The sequence below is a fragment of the Mustela nivalis genome, assembly GCF_964662115.1.
Source record: "Mustela nivalis genome assembly, chromosome: 12".
NCBI lineage: Eukaryota > Metazoa > Chordata > Mammalia > Carnivora > Mustelidae > Mustela > Mustela nivalis.
In genome coordinates, this window is record NC_139031.1 from 27,097,101 (window position 1) to 27,116,129 (window position 19,029).

At 39.8% G+C, this 19,029-nt stretch overlaps 1 protein-coding gene across 1 annotated transcript in view; it reads left to right on the forward strand.

Moving 5' to 3' along the window:
- The window catches only part of CADPS2 (calcium dependent secretion activator 2), a 453,461-nt gene that overhangs the window by 178,638 nt on the left and 255,794 nt on the right, over positions 1–19,029 (forward strand). Inside the window, exon 3 of the mRNA XM_082692417.1 lies at positions 13,601–13,933. Within this exon, the coding sequence (XP_082548543.1) occupies positions 13,601–13,933 (333 nt within the window). The remainder of the gene's footprint in view (positions 1–13,600; positions 13,934–19,029) is intronic.

The window sequence follows — 19,029 nt, forward strand, 5'->3', positions numbered from 1 at the left end:
TTGATGAACATTCAAGGTTAGGGACCTCTACTGGGTCTCAAAGTCAGTTTATGTTCAAAAAAGAATGCATCACACAGGTATAATCAGAAGGAGAAAGTATAAATGAAGATAATTGTGCATCTTGAAGCGCTACACAGATAAAAGTTGCTATGTTACATTAAAAGACACATTTAAGCATATTATGTGCCCCACTTCTCGGATTTATGCGTGACTTTCGCATATAAATGCTTACTCCTTTCTTCTCCCGGTTCTGGTTTCTCTACCAGCACTATCACACTGCCAGGGGATTTGTGAGAAAACATAGGAGTCCCAAAGTAGAAGATTAGGGGGAAAAAAAAAAAAAAGAGCTTAGGGCAGCCCACATACTAGGTTGGGCAGCCCACACTGGGTAAAGTTGGTTTCTGACACCACCTACTTAGTAAAGTTCTGAAAGTAACATATTAAAACAGGGGGCATAGATGAAATGCAGAAGGGAATTCTATAAATTCCTAGGTTTGGGTTCATAAACTCAGCTTCACAAATGCTGGAGGGAGACCTAGTGACCATAAAAACGTAGCTGAAATACATCTAAGCAGGCCACCCAAAGCTGCATGGCATCTGTGTTAATAACACCATTGCTTCTGTAGCTAGAATTAACTCCTTTTCATGTTAATGGGGAGATCTTACCCTAATGCAAATTCATTGATAATTTCATTCATTCAACAAATATTGGTCTGGAAATATAGGGGTGAACCGTATAGATCCTATTGCCCTAGTGGAGCTTGCTTTCTAGTGGGATTAAGGTATAGTAAAAACGCAATACTTTAAATGGTTTTAAGTGCTGTGGAGAAAAATAAAACTGAAAACAGGACAGGAACAGTCTAAGGCAGAGTTGCTATTTTTTTTGTTTGTTTTTGTTTTTAGATTTTTTAATTTATTTATTTACTTGAGAGAAGACAGAGCATGAGAGGCGAGAAGGTCAGAGGGAGAAGCAGACTCCCCATGGAGCTGGGAGCCCAATGCGGGACTCGATCCCAGGACTCCGGGACCATGACCTGAGCCAAAGACCATTGCTTAACCAACTGAGCCACCCAGGCACTCCAAAGTTGCCGTTTTAAATGGAGGAGGCTTCACTAAGAAGATGAACAGGTGAACCAAAGACCTAGAAAGAATGCAGGCTCCACACGGGGATACATGCTTGGGGAGTGCACCATGTGCGGAGAGCCACCAGCTTAATGAAGGGGGCTGTCCCTAGAGCAGTGGTTAACCTGGAAGGTTGAACACCATGTTAGCTGCCATTAAAAATGTGAAGAATGGCCTTGGGAAGAACTTACATTTTCACTGCTCTTAATAGGGGATGTGAGTCTGTGGGAGCATGACTGCTGCAGGGGAAGCATTGCCACCAGGCAACAAGGGATAAGGCAGAGGGATAGGATCCTCAGACTCCCTGCCGAGCACAAGCCCAACACAAAACTCAATTCCAGGACGTTGAGATCATGACCTGAGCCAAAATCAGGAGTTAGATCCTTAACCTGATTGAGCCACTCAGGCACCCGAGGGGTATCCAAGTTCCAAAAGGGCTCTTAGGTTTGTACCCTTCAAGTCCCTCACTTTACTGAAAACCCAATCCTGGGATTAAAAACCAATATTGTTTCATGCATCGTGGCCCTCTGGTGGAAAAACAAATAACTACAAGGTATAAACCTGCAGAAACTGATTCAACAAATATTGAGAGCCAGCGGATGCCGGAGAGATTGTAGTTCAGTGATTTTGGAGGTTCATTTTTCTCTGACTTAGCAGAATGTTTGCTTTGAAGATTGACTTTCCAGAATTTTTTTTTTTTTTTTTCATTTTCATTTTGGAACTTCGTTTCTCTGCTGTAGGCTCCTGGCTTATCAAGAGTGAAGAACTTGGTATCCTTAAGATTCATGCTTTAGAAACCTAGAGCATGAAAGGGTAGTATAGCTCATTCTCTGGTGTCCTGACAGTATTGTAGAAAATAAAGTGATTTGGTTTTTAGAAATACATATATTTTTAAGACTTTATTTGTTAGAGTGAGAATAAGAGCAGGGTGAAAGGGAAAGGAAGGAGTAGACTCCCCGATGAGCAGGAAGCCTGACGCAGGGCTCATTCCCCCAGGACTCCAGGGTCATGATCTGACCCGAAGGCAGACGCTCAACTAACTGAGCCACCTGTGTGCCCAGTTTTTAGAAATACTCTTTCTCAATTTCTGTGTCCACATTAGTATATCACCTGTCTTCTCAAAAGTTTCTGAGGTATTGAATCTGCAACAAAGGGACCAGTATTTGTTTTCCAATCCATTGTGGGTTATTTTCTAAAATAAAAATCATGTGTCTGGCTTATTCTGAATTGCATAACAAAAATAATCTGGATTGCTGGAGGTGTAGATGGGTAGGTGAGAGAAACACTGGACTAAAATGTCATTTGTAGCATCTAGGCTGGAGGTACATGTCAGGACAAAGGGCAGTTACATGTCTAAACTCACGATTTCATGTTTGATAAAGGAATGAGATTGGTTAAATAAATGATTTCTCAAACCATTACAAACCTTTCATTCAGTTTTTCTGTGTGGACACTTTCATAACCTAATGTTGGTGTAAAATTCTGCTTTCGGATGTCAGGGCAATATTACATCACTTTAAGTTTCTAAAAATTCTTTGTACTTAGTGATAGATATTAATAACTTGGGTACTGGCATTGGTCCATGGCTCCCACTTCCCATAGCACCGATTCAACTCTTAATTTATTCTATTCTACTAAAAGTTGTGCTAAGAAAGTTATCCCTCTTCCACCAGGGAGGAAACTGAGCCAGGTTGCTGCAGGGGATCTCGGCTCGGGTCACAGCCTGAAAGCCCAGGTCTGATTCCCCTCCAGTGTGTGTTACATTATTTTCCTGCTGACAAAAGGAGGGTAGCACAGAAGTGAGCGTGAGGTGAACAGAATTACAGGATCGACTTTGGAGTATTGTAAAGCCGGAAGACTGAGCACATTTTCTTTGTTGCATATAATAAAGGATTTATTGAACATTAGATACTATGAGACTACGGAAGTAATACACTAAAATTTTTTTCTTTATCGTCATGAGGGGGAAAAAACTCTATAAAATAGGTGGAACAAAATAGCTCAACCCAGGAACTTAGTGTTTTTTTTTGTTTTGTTTTTAAAGATTTTATTTGTTAGAGAAAGCATGAGAGTGGTGGGAAGGGGCAGAGGGAGAAGCAGGCTCCCCGCTGAGCAGGAAGCCTGAAAATGGGACTTGATTCATCCCAGGACCCTGGGATCATGACCCAGACCCAAGACAGACACTTAAACAACTGAGCCAGCCAGGTACTCCTTAGTGTTTTCAGTGGTACCATGAAATGTGGAATGAAATAAGAGGGTTGAGAGAGGGTAGCTTCTTTTTTCACTTTATGTATTCATATAGAAATTTACGATAGAAATTCACATCTGCTATGTCCTAGCCTTTCCACTGTAGAAATGATTTTTTTTCTTAACCCTAAACCATCCCAGTCTCAGAATTGGAAGCCCGGCTGGTGCCGTGATCTTGTTTCTCTTTGTAGGTTTGTCCTTAGAATGAGTGGCTTAGTAAATTTTTCAGTTTCAGGCTCTGTTGTTACAGGGTTAAGGAAAGTGTGCCATTGGCTTAGGGAAGTTTAAGGAAATCATTGTGTTGGAAAATACCTATAAGAAGTCTAAAGGATCTGCTACTAGCTGATATAAGATTTAAAAAAAAAAAAAAGCTTCTAAAAACTCTAATGCTGATTATGGTAACAATAGCATGCATATAGTTTTTCAAAAGAAGTTTCGTATGTTTCAGATCACATTTATGTTTATTTGGTTATAAACTTTTCTCAGCCAAACGACAAGACGATACAAGATATTTGTAGTTTAGAGGGTTTAGATTGCTATAGGGGCGTTAGATTAGTTATAAGGAAGGGTCACTTGAGAGCACCTGCTTTCTAGTTTAAAGTTAGAACCCTAAAGGTATCACTTACCTAATTTATTTTTCAAATGAGAGATTGTTTGCTATCAATATTGTTATTACTTTTCTATCAGTTTTGTTATTATATTTGTTTTGTTTTGTTTTCAAAGATTATTTATTTGACAGAGATCACAAGTAGGCAGAGAGGCAGGCAGAGAGAGAGAGGGGGAAGCAGGCCCCCTGCTGAGCAGAGAGCCCGATTCGAGGCTCGATCCCAGGACCTCGGGATCATGAGCTGAGCCGAAGGCAGAGGCTTTAACCCACTGAGCCACCCCAGCGCTCCTAGTTTTCTACATTTGATAAGGGAATGGGACTGGTTAATTAATTGGTTTCCAGGCCTTTGGAATTCATGGATTGATGAACACCAAGGTCAAGTATAGCCTTTCCGTTTTTTGCCAAGAAAAATCATTATCCACAGTAAGAAAACGCCCACAATTTATTAGCATTGTACTATAAATAAGTGACTTGTTGAACCTATGATTTCTACTGTAATATTGAATAAATTTAGCTTTACTGAAACTACGTTGCCATCTACATTAATTTACACTGAGTCAGGGATAATTGCTTCCCACAGGGGTCAAAACAGTACTTTTGGATTCGATAGCTTTCCAAAGTCCATTACTACTAAAAGGGTCTCATGATTTCCTTTAAAATTTGAGTATTGAATGATACAAGACCTACAGAAACTTTCAAGGTGCAGTCTAATGAAATCCATAGCCTAAGCAACAGAGAGATACAGTGATGCTCTAAAGAATTTGCTGCAGCACGAGGAAGGGTGTGTTTGGTCCCTTCAGAGAGGATGGGGAACTCCTCCCTGGAGGCTCAGAATAAAGAAATGGTATCAAGCAGTGAGAAGCTTCACAAAGGACAGAGAGAATAACAGGAGAAAGCTCTACCTCCAGATTCTCTTCATCTACTCAAATCTGTTCCTCAGTTGAGTGAACCACAAGTTGGTAAATCCTCAAATCTGATGGCATGGTGGGGAAGAGGAGGGCTCTTGAGTGAGATCATCTGGGCTTACATTTTTACTTTTCCAGTCTTCTACTCCTGGCTGTGTAATCCCTGGCATGTTGCTTTCCCCACCAATGTGGGGTTTGTTTGTTGTTGTTGTTGTTTGTTTTTAAAGACTTTGGAGTAGATGCTAGCACTTACTATGTGTTATGAAGGTTAATATATGTAAAACCCTAGAATATATTCTCCCTTTTTTCAAAATGCTATTTTAATCACATGACTCCCTGACTTTGGAAGGCATTCCATGTTGTTGAGATAAAAACCAAGTACCTTCCACAGCCTGTGAATCCTGTCCCTCCTCTCTAGCGTCTTCTCATTCCACTAGATCCTTAGTTGCTTTACTGAAGCCCAAGGACCTTTCCAAGGCCATTTAGACCAGCTGTGTTCCCCCATCCACCATCGCTTGGTCTCCTCACATTTCCAAAGGAATTCCTCTCCATTTTCATCACTCCACTCACCTCTTCAGGGAATCTTCTGTGCCCTCCTCAAATGAGTTCAGAACTTGGTTACAAACTGTCATGGCTCCAGAAATTCCCAATAGTATTCACTAAGCTACAGTCATTTTAGTTGCTGTAATTACTTGTTTTCCTCCAGCGTAAGTTCTATGAAAGCAGCAAACCCCTGTCTTTGGCTCACTGGTACATTCCCAACACAGAGCACATTGCCCAGCACATAGTATGTTTTGATAATGTATTTATAGAACAAAGGGGTGAAGTATGGGGGAGGAAACTTGTCAAGTGCTGTGCAAACAAGTGTGCCCCTTTACTGGAACAGAAAGTGTGTTCTCCAGAGAGGTGGAAGAGAAGACTGGAAAAGCAACTCGAAAGAGCCCCAGATGGATGAAGAGACTGATACAATACAGTCCCGAAAGGGAACCTAACTAAGGACTGGCTTTGGGCGTATGAAGTGAGCCGATAGATACTGGTGTTAGTGGAAAACGAGAAATGGACAAGTAGTGGGACTAAATTCATCACTGTTAAAAAAGGCTTCAAGAATTAGGAACAACTGAAAAAGTTTTAAAAACAGTCATTGTTTCTCTATGAACAGCATACCTTATGGGAATTATTAGTAGTTGGCATTATTAAGGAGAAAAAGTCCTCTCTTATAAGTGGGGCTCTTGTACTTTCCCTGTGTTTTTCTCTGGCTGAACGCATGCTGGCAGCCTTCCCAGGAACCATCTCCTAGATAGCCACCATGATGTGGCAAGCAGATAATGTTTTTCTTGTCATGATACAATCCTTCTGAAGCAAAGAAGCAGTGCACGGATCAGATCAAAAGTAATGTGTGAACAATAAAAGCTTCTGTGGCAACGTGTATTTGAAGTTTTATTTGGACAGCTGAACAGCCTTACCTTGTGCAGATGCAGTTTTCTGTTGTCATCACATTTCAATTTTGTTATTCACCATGACTTTAAGATATTCAATAACGTTTTTAGTATGTAGACGGTGCAGGTGAATGGAAAGCACCATTGGCGTGCTCAGTGGGCCCCTATACAAGATAAAACTTGCTAAAATGTGGCAAAATGTGACTACATGCCATGTTATTTGGTGTCCCTTTCCTAACTCCCACACTGAATTGGTTGGGTGTTCAGTGGCATTTTCACATAAAGGTCACTGGTGGTGGGTGCTGGCCAACATGTATGGAATTACCAATGAGAGTATGTGGCTGCCAGAGGGTGAACCTTTGATAGGAGTAGGAGAAGTGAGAGAGAAGAATGTTGCTTTTGGATTCGATTAGTTTCTGTTCTTCTAATATGTGACTGTAGGCCAGTCAGTGAACTTCACAGCCTAAATCACTTAATATAAAAAGAAAAAGATAACAAAGGTGGCACAGGAGATAATATGTGAAGACGAAAGGAGGTAATATGTGAAGAGCTGTGGGGAGACCGAATACCGGCTCATCAGTGAGTTCGTCGGTGAGCTGAATTCCCATGGCCACTTCAGCACCAATATGGCGCCCTAGATGTACCTCAGACAGAACCTCTTTGAGGATCCTGGACAGCAGAAATCTGTCTGTGTGCACCCAAGGCTTGGAGACCAACTTCTAGGACAAGCCTCTTTATGAGGCCACACTTTGTCTGCCTTTAACTTAATAGTTATTATTGTGAAAGGATACAAGATTAAGATCGTTTATATCTGTTGGCACTAAGTCCATCCTTGTTAGTTTCATAACTTGGAATAACTGAAAAATCTTTAAAAACTATCATTGCTGCAATTACAGAGATTGTCATTTAGGTGTTATATTTTTAGGCAAAATGCATTTTATTTTCTTCACAAAGCTAGTTTTATGTTCCTCTGTGACTTCACTCATGCTTCTCTCTGAGGTGTCTTTTTCCTATTCATGTGGACAAGGTCCATTTCTTAGATTAAGCATGTATTTAAAAATTGGTAAACTTCAGTGGTTAATTGAAGTTTTGCAAGTGTATGAATGGGGAAATAACCATCCATACCATTCACTCCTTCCTCATTCACTCATTTTATGGATATTTTCTAAGTGCTTGCTCTTGTGCTTGGACTGGTGGTAGGTACTACAGATACAGTGGAGAATGAAGGCCTCAAGGAACTTACTCTCTAGTGAGTAAAAATAAAGTGGCATTAGAACCTACACTCAATTATCACAATTACAAAGTTATGAGTATTGTAAAGGAGAAAAAAATGGTACTAGGTTTGCATACAAACAACAGAGGATCGTGCTGATTCAAGGCAATTTGGGAATGAATCACTAAGGAAGCATTAATGGAGGGGGAATCTGAAGCATTACTAAGAAAATTAGATGATGGTGAGATGGACAGTTGAAGTTTTGGAAAGAAGACTAGTGGAGTTGGAGTGTGGAGAATGAGAGAGACAATGCCTTGTGATGAAGCCAGAGTGGTAGTTTGGAGCTATTTGAAGTAAGACCTTGGTGACAATTTTGGTGGAAAGTCAGTGAAGAATTTGTAAGCTGGAGAAGAATTGAAATGACCAGATTAAAAAAAAAGTACTAGTTTTTATGTGAATACAAAAATACTAATACTAAAGGAAAAAATTTGGAGAAATGAGATGAGTGGCTTTTAGGAAAACTGAGGCAGGAAGACTAGTAAAGAGGCTAATGCTCTTAGCCAGTTGAGACAGAACAAGGGGCATGAAGAACTCTTGTGGGCACAAGAAGAGGCAAAGATGATCTGAGAGGAGTTTAGGGGCTGGTAGGATCAACAGGGTTTAGTGACAAGTTGTAATTTGGGAAATGAACATGGAGAAGATGGAGTTGAGAATGGTTTCCAGGTCTCAGAGGAAGTAGTAGGATCTGACATTGACTGAAGCAGGTATAGGAGGAGCAGTAAACAATCGATCAAGTCATGCATTCCATCATGACATTTGTCCCACTGACACCCTAACCTTACAAGTGAGGAGAGCTCTTGATTGGTATTAGAGAACCATGTCTAAAGCTTGAGTGATACCAGGAGCGTTTGGTGGATAGCACTCCGTGATGGTGTCAGAATCGGAAGCACATGCAAAATGGAGTAATGCAGACCTAACTGATGCATGTCAGCATGGAATCCTTGAGGAGAACATGGAAGAGGAAAAGCCGACTTCTGTGATGGTAGGCCTGCCTTTCCTACACCTAGGATCAGGGGAGGACTGTAGCTTACTTTTGCTTTCAGATCATTGCTTATCCTTCCTCATGCAAAATCTCTCTTGCCTTCTGGTGTACATTCCTTTCAATGATACCACATCGTATATGTTCAATTTTTTAGTGTGTATCCATCTTCCAGTTCCTCTCACACAGGCATCCATAAGTCAGGAAATCTGTGAGCCAGGTGCCTCTCTCAGCCTCTTTAGTCTTAAAGCATTCAATGTCTGTAGATTGTCCTTTCTTTCTTCAAGGAATCTTTATTCAGCTCTAATTATAGGACAGGCTCTGTATTAGGCACTGGATCCAAAGGCACACGAAACCAAGTGTCTGCTCTGGTGGTACATACTTTCTGTTTGGGGGAGACAAATACATATCTGGAGCCATGTACTAAGAAGAAAACTAGAGCAAGATAAAAGGGTGAGAATGACGAATAGGGGGCAGGGGTGGGGTGGGGGGGAATCTCAGAAAATGATATAATGGAGACCCACATGGTAAGAGTACACCATGTAGGTCTATGAATGTATTATGTGTTGCTGTATAACAAATTATCCTGGAATTGAGCAACTTGAAATGATGAATATGCACATGTCCTCTCATAATACCTCAGCATTAGGAACCGGGGCGTAGCTTTTAGCTGATGTTTCTGCTTCGGGACTCGCATGAAGTCGCAGTCCTCATCCCAGGAGTGGCATACTGTCATTTTTCCTCCATACCTTAAACTACCTCCCTTTCCTGACTTGTCTCTCTCATTGCCTAAATGCAGTTTCCCAGTCCAACTTCTTGCTTCTCTCCCATTTCCTTTTTTATTCATGCTTCCTAAAACAGGTATTTGCGGTCTTAATTTTTGCTACTTGTCCTCTTTCCTCTCCCGTAGATGGGCTCCCACTCTCTTCCACACCAGGAAATCTGTCAAATGTGACCTCTATTGAGAAAGACCAGTCTGTATTTTTTTTTAAACATCTATTTATTTATTTGACAGAGAGAGATCACAAGTAGGTAGAGAGGCAGGCAGAAAGAGAGGAGGAAGCAGGCTCCCCGCCGAGCAGAGAGTCCCATGTGAGGCTCAAACCCAGGACCCTGAGACCATGACCTGAGCCGAAGGCAGAGGCTTTAACCCACTGAGCCACCCAGGTGCCCCAGTCTGTTCTTAATATAGCTGACTCCTCTTGTGGCATTTGATTCTTTCTCTTGAGATGATCACCCCTCTTGATTGCTAATATGGCATTTTGCTGCCTCCTTCTCTGACATACCAGCCTCTCTTGGATCCAGTGCTTCTGCCAACCTTCTAATTTTAGGTGTTTATTAGAGTTGTGTTCTTGACTTTGTTTTTAGTTTACCTTGTCTTCAAAGCTGACCTCCCGCAAAACTAAGCTGATAATCCCTGGCCCCTTTACCCCCCACCATACACCGACACTGCCCCCCCAACACACACACACATTGTTCAACCATATCCTTTTGTTCTTTCATTAATGGAATCTAGGCAACCCAGTTAAAAAAAAAAAAAAAACCATCAAATTTTTCCTGCCTTTCTACATCCTGTAAATAACCAACATATGTTAATTCTGTCTTCTAACTCCAATCAAATCCTTCCTGTTTGGGTCTGCGGTACTTGTTGCATAACTGATATCCCATTCTCTGTTCTGATTTGTTGTCGTCTACCCTGGATGCTGCCACCAGTTTTGTGTAACTCCTGTTTCTCAACACGTTAGTACCTGGGTCATGCAGCCATCCTTGAATCACTTGTCACAGACCGCTCAGATCACTTGCTTGGCACATGCTGCATTTTGCCGTCTGGTTTGTTGGTCTGTTTGGCACAACTTCTCCCCTCTCTCTTAAATTTAATGCTTCTGCAGAATGAAAGTTTTACGTTGCCCTCAAAAGGCCATGCTGTTTATGCCTCCCTCCATTTTACTTCTGTTGTTTTCCTGAAATGTTTTCTCCCTTTTCCCCTTCAACCCGCAGTCATTCAGATCACAGGTCCCTGTCTTTGTTTTGTGACCCCTTTGTCCTCAGCCTTGTCCCCAGACAGTGGAGTTCATAACTTCCTTTTCTATCCTCCCTTGCATAGGCTGCCATTCTTTTTTTTTTTTTTTAATTTATTTATTTATTTGACAGACAGAGATCACAAGTAGGCAGAGAGGCAGGCAGAGAGAGGGGGAAACAGGCTCCCTGCTGAGCAGAGAGCTCGCTGCAGGACTTGATCCCAGGACCCTGAGATCATGACCTGAGTTGAAGGCAGAGGCTTTAACCCACTGAGCCACCCAGGTGCCCCATGCCATTCTTGCTCTTACTGTATTATTTATCCCGTGTCTCTGGTTGTGTGAGCTTTGAGAGCAAGTTCTCTGGCCCATTCATTCTTCTGTCCCTTCAGTACTTAGCAAAAGGCCTGACACAAGATGACTGCCCAAGTATCCATAAATAACATGTAATTTGACTGCCTTAGTATGGTCTAGGTATGGTTTTATAGGGGAATTAAGACTCCACAAAGTCTTATTATCCTTGCTTCAAAAAAATTGTTGGGTTACTTGGTAGAATTGAGCCCTGAGTTAGGCGGAAGTTGAGAAAAAATAAAAATCCCTGGCAATTCAGAGTATTAGATACCAAGTAATTAAAAGCTTTTCTGAAGCCAGCATTAAGGTATTTATATTGCAAATTAAACCTGTCTTGGTGTTCCAGCTTCATATGCAGTTACCAAATTTTTTTTAAAAGATGTTATTTATTGGGACGCCTGGGTGGCTCAGTTGGTTAAGCAGCTGCCTTCGGCTCAGGTCATGATCCCAGCGTCCTGGGATCGAGTCCCACATCGGGCTCCTTGCTCAGAAGGGAGCCTGCTTCTCCCTCTGCCTCTGCCTGCCATTCTGTCTGCTTGTGCTCGCTCTCTCCCCCCCCCCTCTGATAAATAAATAAATAAATAAATAAATAAATGTTATTTATTTGACACAGAGAGAGAGAGAGCTAGCAAGAGGAGGGAACACAAGCAGGGGAAGAGGGAGAAGCAGGCTTCCCATGAGCAGGGAGCCCGAGGCAGAGGGTCCTGCTCCCCACATCTCGAAGTCTGAGGTCCAGACCTCATTGGAGAAGATGTGGCATGTCCTACTGTGGGGCAGAGAGTTTGACTGCAGTGCCACCCTAATGGGACTCCTGGGGAGTCTGGCTTCTGGGGTGCCTCACAATAGAACTTGCTGGGGGTCTGCCAGTGGGAGTGGTGTACTAGGAAGCCACCGTCGGGCTGGGAGAAGCTGTCCACACATTTGTGCCATGCTTCCAGGTGTAAGAAGAGAGCCCTTTGTCCTCCAGGGTCCCTCCAACAGTTTGCAAAGTTGTACTAACTGACACAGGCAGGGTACTAGGAAGAGTAGCACATAAAAGTGGTAAGTTGACGACTTTGATTCCTCAGCTTCCATAGGTTCCCATTTAACAATATAAGAGTCTTATAGGAATTAGGAAAAAAATAGGTATATATAAAATTTACCTTGAATTCTAGTACCCAGTGAGAGTTGTGCAATTAGAAGAGGGTGACAAAGGAGATGAAGGCACCCTAATGTGTCCCAAAGTAGTTAACGGTATTCTTGGCAAAAGTACATTATTGATTACCTTTATTTTCATTGATCTGCATGAAGTAAAGGTATTGTTCTTATACCTGTCTCTTAAGAATTAGTTTCAGCTTAGAAATAGAAAATCAGTCTTTTCTATAGTGACTGAGTCACAACTGATAAAGAGAACGGAAACACTGTATGTGTTCAGTGTTTGCCTAATGTAGAATTTACAACGCGTATTTCAGTATATTAGCTAAAATGTTCAGAAGTCAGGAGTCCTCTGGCCATTGAGCAAAGAGAGGAAACAACATTTTGTATGAAGGACACTAAAAGGGGAGAAATCAAACATTGGGAGAAGGTGTGGGGTCAGGTGATGGTCAGTGAGACCACTTTCTACAGACCATGCATGCTGCTTAACCACATGCCAGACAGACATGATAATAGTCTAGTCCAAGTAGTGGGGTCCTAACTTAGAGTACCATTATTTCAAGTCAGTTCTTAGGGTAAAAGTTGACATTGATTTTTTTTTTTTTTTTTCATAAACTTAACAGAACTTACGGGTCTGCACTGAATAATCTTACAGGCTCTTCTGGAAGGGTTTTTTTTTTTTTTTTTTTGGTCATTATAGGAAAGAAAAGGAATAAAAGCCATCTTACCTGCTACACAGAGGATTTTTAGGACTTTTGATGGAATAGATATTTAATGAATCTTGACTGATACTTGTTGATATTTGGGTCTACAACTTAGAAGAAAGGAGAGGTTTAAGACCAACTCTGATGTTTTGCACAGTAAGACTTAATTTCCATCTCTTCCTATCCATTTCTGAACCCCTCTCTCTATGCTTGTCTTTGTATGTTATTACCTAGTACTAGGGAACATCTAGATACTTGTTAAAGATTTTGCCTTTCTGTCATCCACTCTTACCAACTCTGAGACATGTGCAAGAAGAAAGGGAACTGGTGAAGTCAGGGATGGGGATGGTTTCACCGTGATCTCCCAGCCATGGAGCAGGTTTGATTAAGGTATACGTGTTGGGTACTGATTTGGATACAAGGATATTGGCCTTCAGAACCTCACTCAAAGAATCGGGAACCCCCTCCCTGCTGAAAAACTAAACAGAACTCTAAAGTACAGATAAAGAAGTTGAGTTTATATCTCCAATTACTTTCTTAACTATGAAATGCCCATGAGATGCCCATGACCTTCAGGTGGGGGCACATGTAGTTTGAGTTGGCTCATCTTATGGTTTCCTTGCTTTCATTACTGCCTTTTATAAACATTTCATCATTTTTAGAAGATTTGGGTCCTTCTTATGTCACCAGTTACCATGTGTTATAAAACATTTTGAATCATTGTAGAACATTTGGTGTCATAATTCTAGCTGGATTGCTAAAAACAAGGAGTGTTACTATTCCTGCCTAATTGTAAATGGGGTTTTTGTTTTGTGTGTGTGTTCCAGGTTTTTCTGAAGAGTGATCGAGTGGCCAGAATGGTTCAGAGTGGAGGATGTTCTGCTAACGACTTCAGAGAGGTGTTTAAGAAAAACATAGAAAAGCGTGTGCGGAGTCTGCCAGAAATTGATGGCTTGAGCAAAGAGACAGTGCTCAGTTCATGGATAGCCAAATATGATGCCATATACAGAGGTGAAGAGGACATGTGCAAACAGTCCAATAGAATGGCCCTAAGTGCTGTGTCTGAACTTATTCTGAGCAAGGAACAACTCTATGAGATGTTTCAGCAGATTCTGGGTATTAAAAAATTAGAACACCAACTCCTTTATAATGCATGTCAGGTAAGTGGTCCATATTTCCCATTCCGCCACCTGGCTCAGAATGAATATCAAATATTTACAAGCCTATGAAAATGTATGTTTTATAATCACTTTGCCTGAAAAGTTGAGTGAAAATGAATTTTAATAAATTGAGTCGTGGTATTTGAAAGAAACTTTGAAAGAATTATTTAATAGAGGGAGAAGTACATTCTATCTGTAAATAACCATTCCCATATGTCCTATGTTAGGACCTCAGATTTTCACCTGTTTGGTACACTAATAATAAAATGAAGATCCTCTATTATCTAAAAAAGTTCAGCAGTTTATAATAAACAGCTATTCCTGAGTGCAACATAATTTTTTTCTTAAAGGTAAGCTGGTCTTCCAAGTTCTGAGGAAGTAATTGAAACTTAAGAATTTCTTTAACCCAACAGGATAGAAGCAAAGATGTTGCAGAACTGTGAAATTTAGAGATGAACAAATAAAAAGTATTTTTTCTCTTCAGTTGTTACTCTAATCATACATAGGACAAATTGAATAAAACACTATATTCCACATCTTTCATCCTTGGGCCCTATGATTTATCTAATAATGCATTCATTTCATATTTGCATTTTGTTTATTTTAGTGGTATAAATTATTAAACTATGCCCTAATATACAATTTAAATAGACATAATTCAGGCATTTAAAAATTCATGCATTCATTAGACTTCTACTTCTATAATGTACATAATTTACATGTATTTTTAATCTTTTCACAAATTTCAATTTCAGCATTCTATGTGTATCATTTGCTTTGCATTACTAACTTGTGAATCACTTCAAGTGAATAAATTGACAATTAATAGTAAAGCAATGTAGCATCTTAACCCTGTGAACAATTCATGCATTCATCATAATTATTTTCACGATTATTAAACCACATAGTTATTTGATCATAATGGAGGATGACTATAAAACCAGAGTCTTCTGTTTTAAAGATAAATGCAACAGGGACTTTCTATTTTTAATGAAACAGTAACTCACTTCTACAGTTAAATATTGATGAACATAACTTAGTGAAATTCAGATTCACACATTTGGTATTTATTGAGTATTTATTCAAGTTTTTGACTTGCTGGGTGTTGGGGAAACCGAGCTGAGCAAATGAAGATATTTGTTCTCTCTATCTCCATATGTTAAAGTCTAGTAGAGCAGATGGATCTCTAAAATGAGTTATTACAAATGCATTGAAACGTATACTGAGTGTTACAGGGTCATAACATCTGATCAGTGAACCTATCAGGTTTTTTTTAATAATTGAAATAGTCTTCTGTCCTTTTATGTAATTAACTCCTTTATCATGATATAATAATCCCTCTTTATCCCTGATAATTTTGTTTTTTCTAAAGTTGCTTTGTCTTAAACTAATAAGGCTATTCAGTCTTTCTTTTGATCAGTTAGCCTGGTGTCTTTCTCTGTTTACTGTTAACCTATCTAATTCCTTATGTTTAAAGGGAATTTTTTGTAGACAGCATCAGATTGCCTCTTGTTTTTTTCTTTTTAATCAGTTGGCCATCCTCTGTCTTTTAATGACTATGTGTAGACTATTTGTATTTAAAGTGATATAGTTGGCTGAAGTTCTACAGTCTTAGTAAGTGTTGTCACTTTTTTGCATTTATTCTCAGCCTTCTCTCATTTGAAATGAGTATTTTATGTGATTCTATTTTATGGGATTTTCCTTTGATGTACTACTGTTTTGTTTTTTTAAACTTATTTAGGGGTTGTCTAGTGGTGGCTCTAGGGATTACAGTCTACATTTTAAAATATTCAACTCCATATTCAAATAACACTAAAAGTCTTCACGTGTAATACAGCTGTCCTAAGAGAATTCCCAATCCCTCCCTCCCATCCCTGGTAACATCTGTCATTTATTTCACTGATATTTCTATCCTTCATTTCCCTGATGTTTTTATCTAGTATACTGTTACTACTATCGCTTTAAATAGTTAATTTTTAGATATTAAGAATAAGAAAACTAGAAAAATAAAAACTTTTATATTTTATCTTCATTTCTTCTCCTGACACTCTTTATGTAGACCCACATTTCTGACTGGATGTCATTTTCCTAATCTTTCTGAAAACCTTCTTTAACACCTCTTGCAAGGCAGGACAACTGGTGAGGAGTTCCTCAGTTTTCATTGGATATAAGATTATCAGTTAGCTTTTTTCTTTTTCTTTCAACACTCTGAAGGTTTCAATTCAGGCTGTTCTTGCTTGCATGCTTTCTGATGAGAAGTCTGATGCCTTTGTGTTCTGACTTCAGTATTTCCTTCTTATCTTACTTTCCTGAGTTTGAAAATGATATGCCTAGGGATAGGCTTTATGATCCTCTTGCTTAGCATTCTCTAAGCTTCCTGGATCTGTGGGTTGGTGTCTGTCATTCAGTTTGGAAAATTCTTGGATGTGATTACTTCAGGTTTTCCTTCTGTCTCATTCTTACCTCCTTCTGATAGTTCAATTATGTTTATGTCACCCCTACTTGGTATCATTCCACAGTTATGGGATTATTTTTTTTTTTTAAGTTTTTTTTTCTCCTTGCATTTGAGATTGTGAAGTTGATGTTGACCTTTCTTCAAGTTCGCCAACTCTTCCTCAAAATCCTCAGGTCTGCTGGTGAGCCCATCAATGGCTCTGTTCATTTATGCTAGTGTTACTGACCTAGCCTTTCCCTTTGAATCTTTCTTAGACTTCCCTTCTCCTTGTTTACATTACCCATCTGTTCTTGCATTCATCATAATTATTTTCACTGTTATTAAACCAGGTAGTTATTTGATCACAATGGAGGATGACTATAAAACCACAATCTTCTGTTTTAAAAGGTAAGTGCAACAGGGACTTTGTATTTTTAACAAAACAATAACTAACTTATACAGTTAAATATTGATGAATATATTTCTATTAGAGCCCTTAATTTATTAATATAAGCTATTTAAACTCTTTTTTCTCTTTTTTTTTAATACCTATGCCATCTCTGTCACCACTAAATCCCATTGGGATGCTTGCTTTGTCTCTCCAATCTGTGTTTCTTTTTCTCTTTTGGCGTGTTTTGTAAGTTTTTTTTTTGAAAGGCAGGCCTGTTGTATCAGATATATTTGCCTTTAGTGTGAGGATTTACATTGATCTGACTGGAAGGTAGGCTGTGTTTATTGTAATGTTAGCAGGCACAAGAAGCTTCAGATTTTTCTAATGTCCATGACTTTTGACTCTGGGCTTTCACAAGTATTCATCTTGAGAATGAGTCTCTCTTACAGCCCCTCTGCTGCTACACTGGAGCTGTGTTGGTGTTGGTGTTTTGATGTAGAGTGTTGGGGAGTAGGGACTGTTCTACAGTCTGACTGCATCTCGGATTTTTAGTAGGCCTATGTCTTGGGGCAGTAGCCTTCACAAGTGTTTCTGTCCCTTGTCTAGAAACGTGGCTTCCCTCCTCACCATGTGCCTTATTCGCTTCCTTGCTTAAAGCATCCCCAGTCCATTTCCTTGAAGTTGTGCCTCCTCTTCACTTAGGTGTTATTTTTCCCAGTAGAAGAGATCAGAAGGTCGCCAAAGACGGCAGACCTCTCTCTCTTCAGCTGGGACAGTTATTCAGTGTTTCCGTTTTGCAAAGTCAGGTAGAAGAATGTGGGAGGTTTAACACTGGCTTTTCTTCCCCTCTTCCTGCTAAGTCTTAGATCCCGACAACGAGAACTTGGTGGAATTACTGTAGGAAGTGGGAGTCCCCTTCTGATTGCAGCCCCAGGAGTTTCTCACTCTCTGCCCTCAGCTTCTAGTAATTTGTCCAAATTACTCGTCAAGTAAGTAGTTCAACTCTTTATGACCTCCCCTGGCTTCTGCTTTTGGTATTCAGCTCTCTGGTTTTGATTGTGTCTCCAGGTGTTGGATTAGTAGTTTACCCTGCAACCTTAGTTCTCTGACAAGTCCAAGAAAAGTCATTGCTTTTCAGGTGGTGTAGCACTTTATTTTAAGAATGGGAGTGATAATTTCCAATCTCTTTACTGGTCTGAGCTCAAAGCAATTCCTTTGGTTCTGAAATTTGAAAAGCTCTAAGCATTATTTCTTTGATAGACTTGAAAAAAAATAGAAAAATCCTCAAATAAATAAAGGAACAGCTTTATTTTTGGCATAACAATCATTTTATGAAATCAATGAAGTAATGAAAATGGATGAAAACAACTGAGATTCTTTTTTCCTCCTCAAGGGCGTATGTATCTTATTTGTTCTTCCATTGTCTTTCAACAGAGGTCTCAAAAGAAAAGATGATAGAAAACACAGACAATAGGCTGTGCTTTACAGGAAAGAGTTCAAGAAGAGGAATAGTGGAGCAGAGGTTGGGGGACTAGAGAAAGGACTTTAAAGCTAGCTGAGCTGTTGGGACCTGGCTCCATCTATAGGTTGGTGAAATTTACTCCACTTTCCTGACATCTCAAAAAGACTTTGAGACTTACTAACTAAAATTTGATAACTCTTCTCTATTTGCTTACCCTTAGCTCGTCCCTTGTTTTTTGCTGGTAGTGGTCCCCTAGGAAACCTCATAGATGTGTGCTCGCTTCAGGGTCAGAAGATCTGCCCAGAGAGCTGTTCTGCTAAGATGTGCAGGATGGCAACAACCAGAGTCCCTGTTACTTAAGGAAGAACTGGAATGTGAAGGGAGCAATGCCAGAGCTGCAGCCTGATGGCAACAAGAGCTTCATGTGGTCATAACTCTTGTCCTGGAACTGTAGGATCAGCATCAGGAATGGAAAAACAGGAAGCTGTCGTTTAAAGAAGCATAGGTGGTTACGTTCCTTTTGATTGGAGCCAGGAACTTTGTCATTATCAAAATTAAGGCATAAAAGTAAAACATGAATGTAGAAGATATCACAATTAAATTATAAAACTGGGATTATTGAAAGAAAAGTTACTACATGTTACTAAAAAACAAAGAATGAGAACAATCTCATTCATATTTCATAGATTAGCTATTGTGGTAGCAAAACTTACCTGTCACACTTCAGATTCTTTGGTTGGAGAGTAATGTGTTTGTATTGTTGCAGATTTACAGAACAAAATACTAGGTAAAAAAGGAAGGAGCTCATT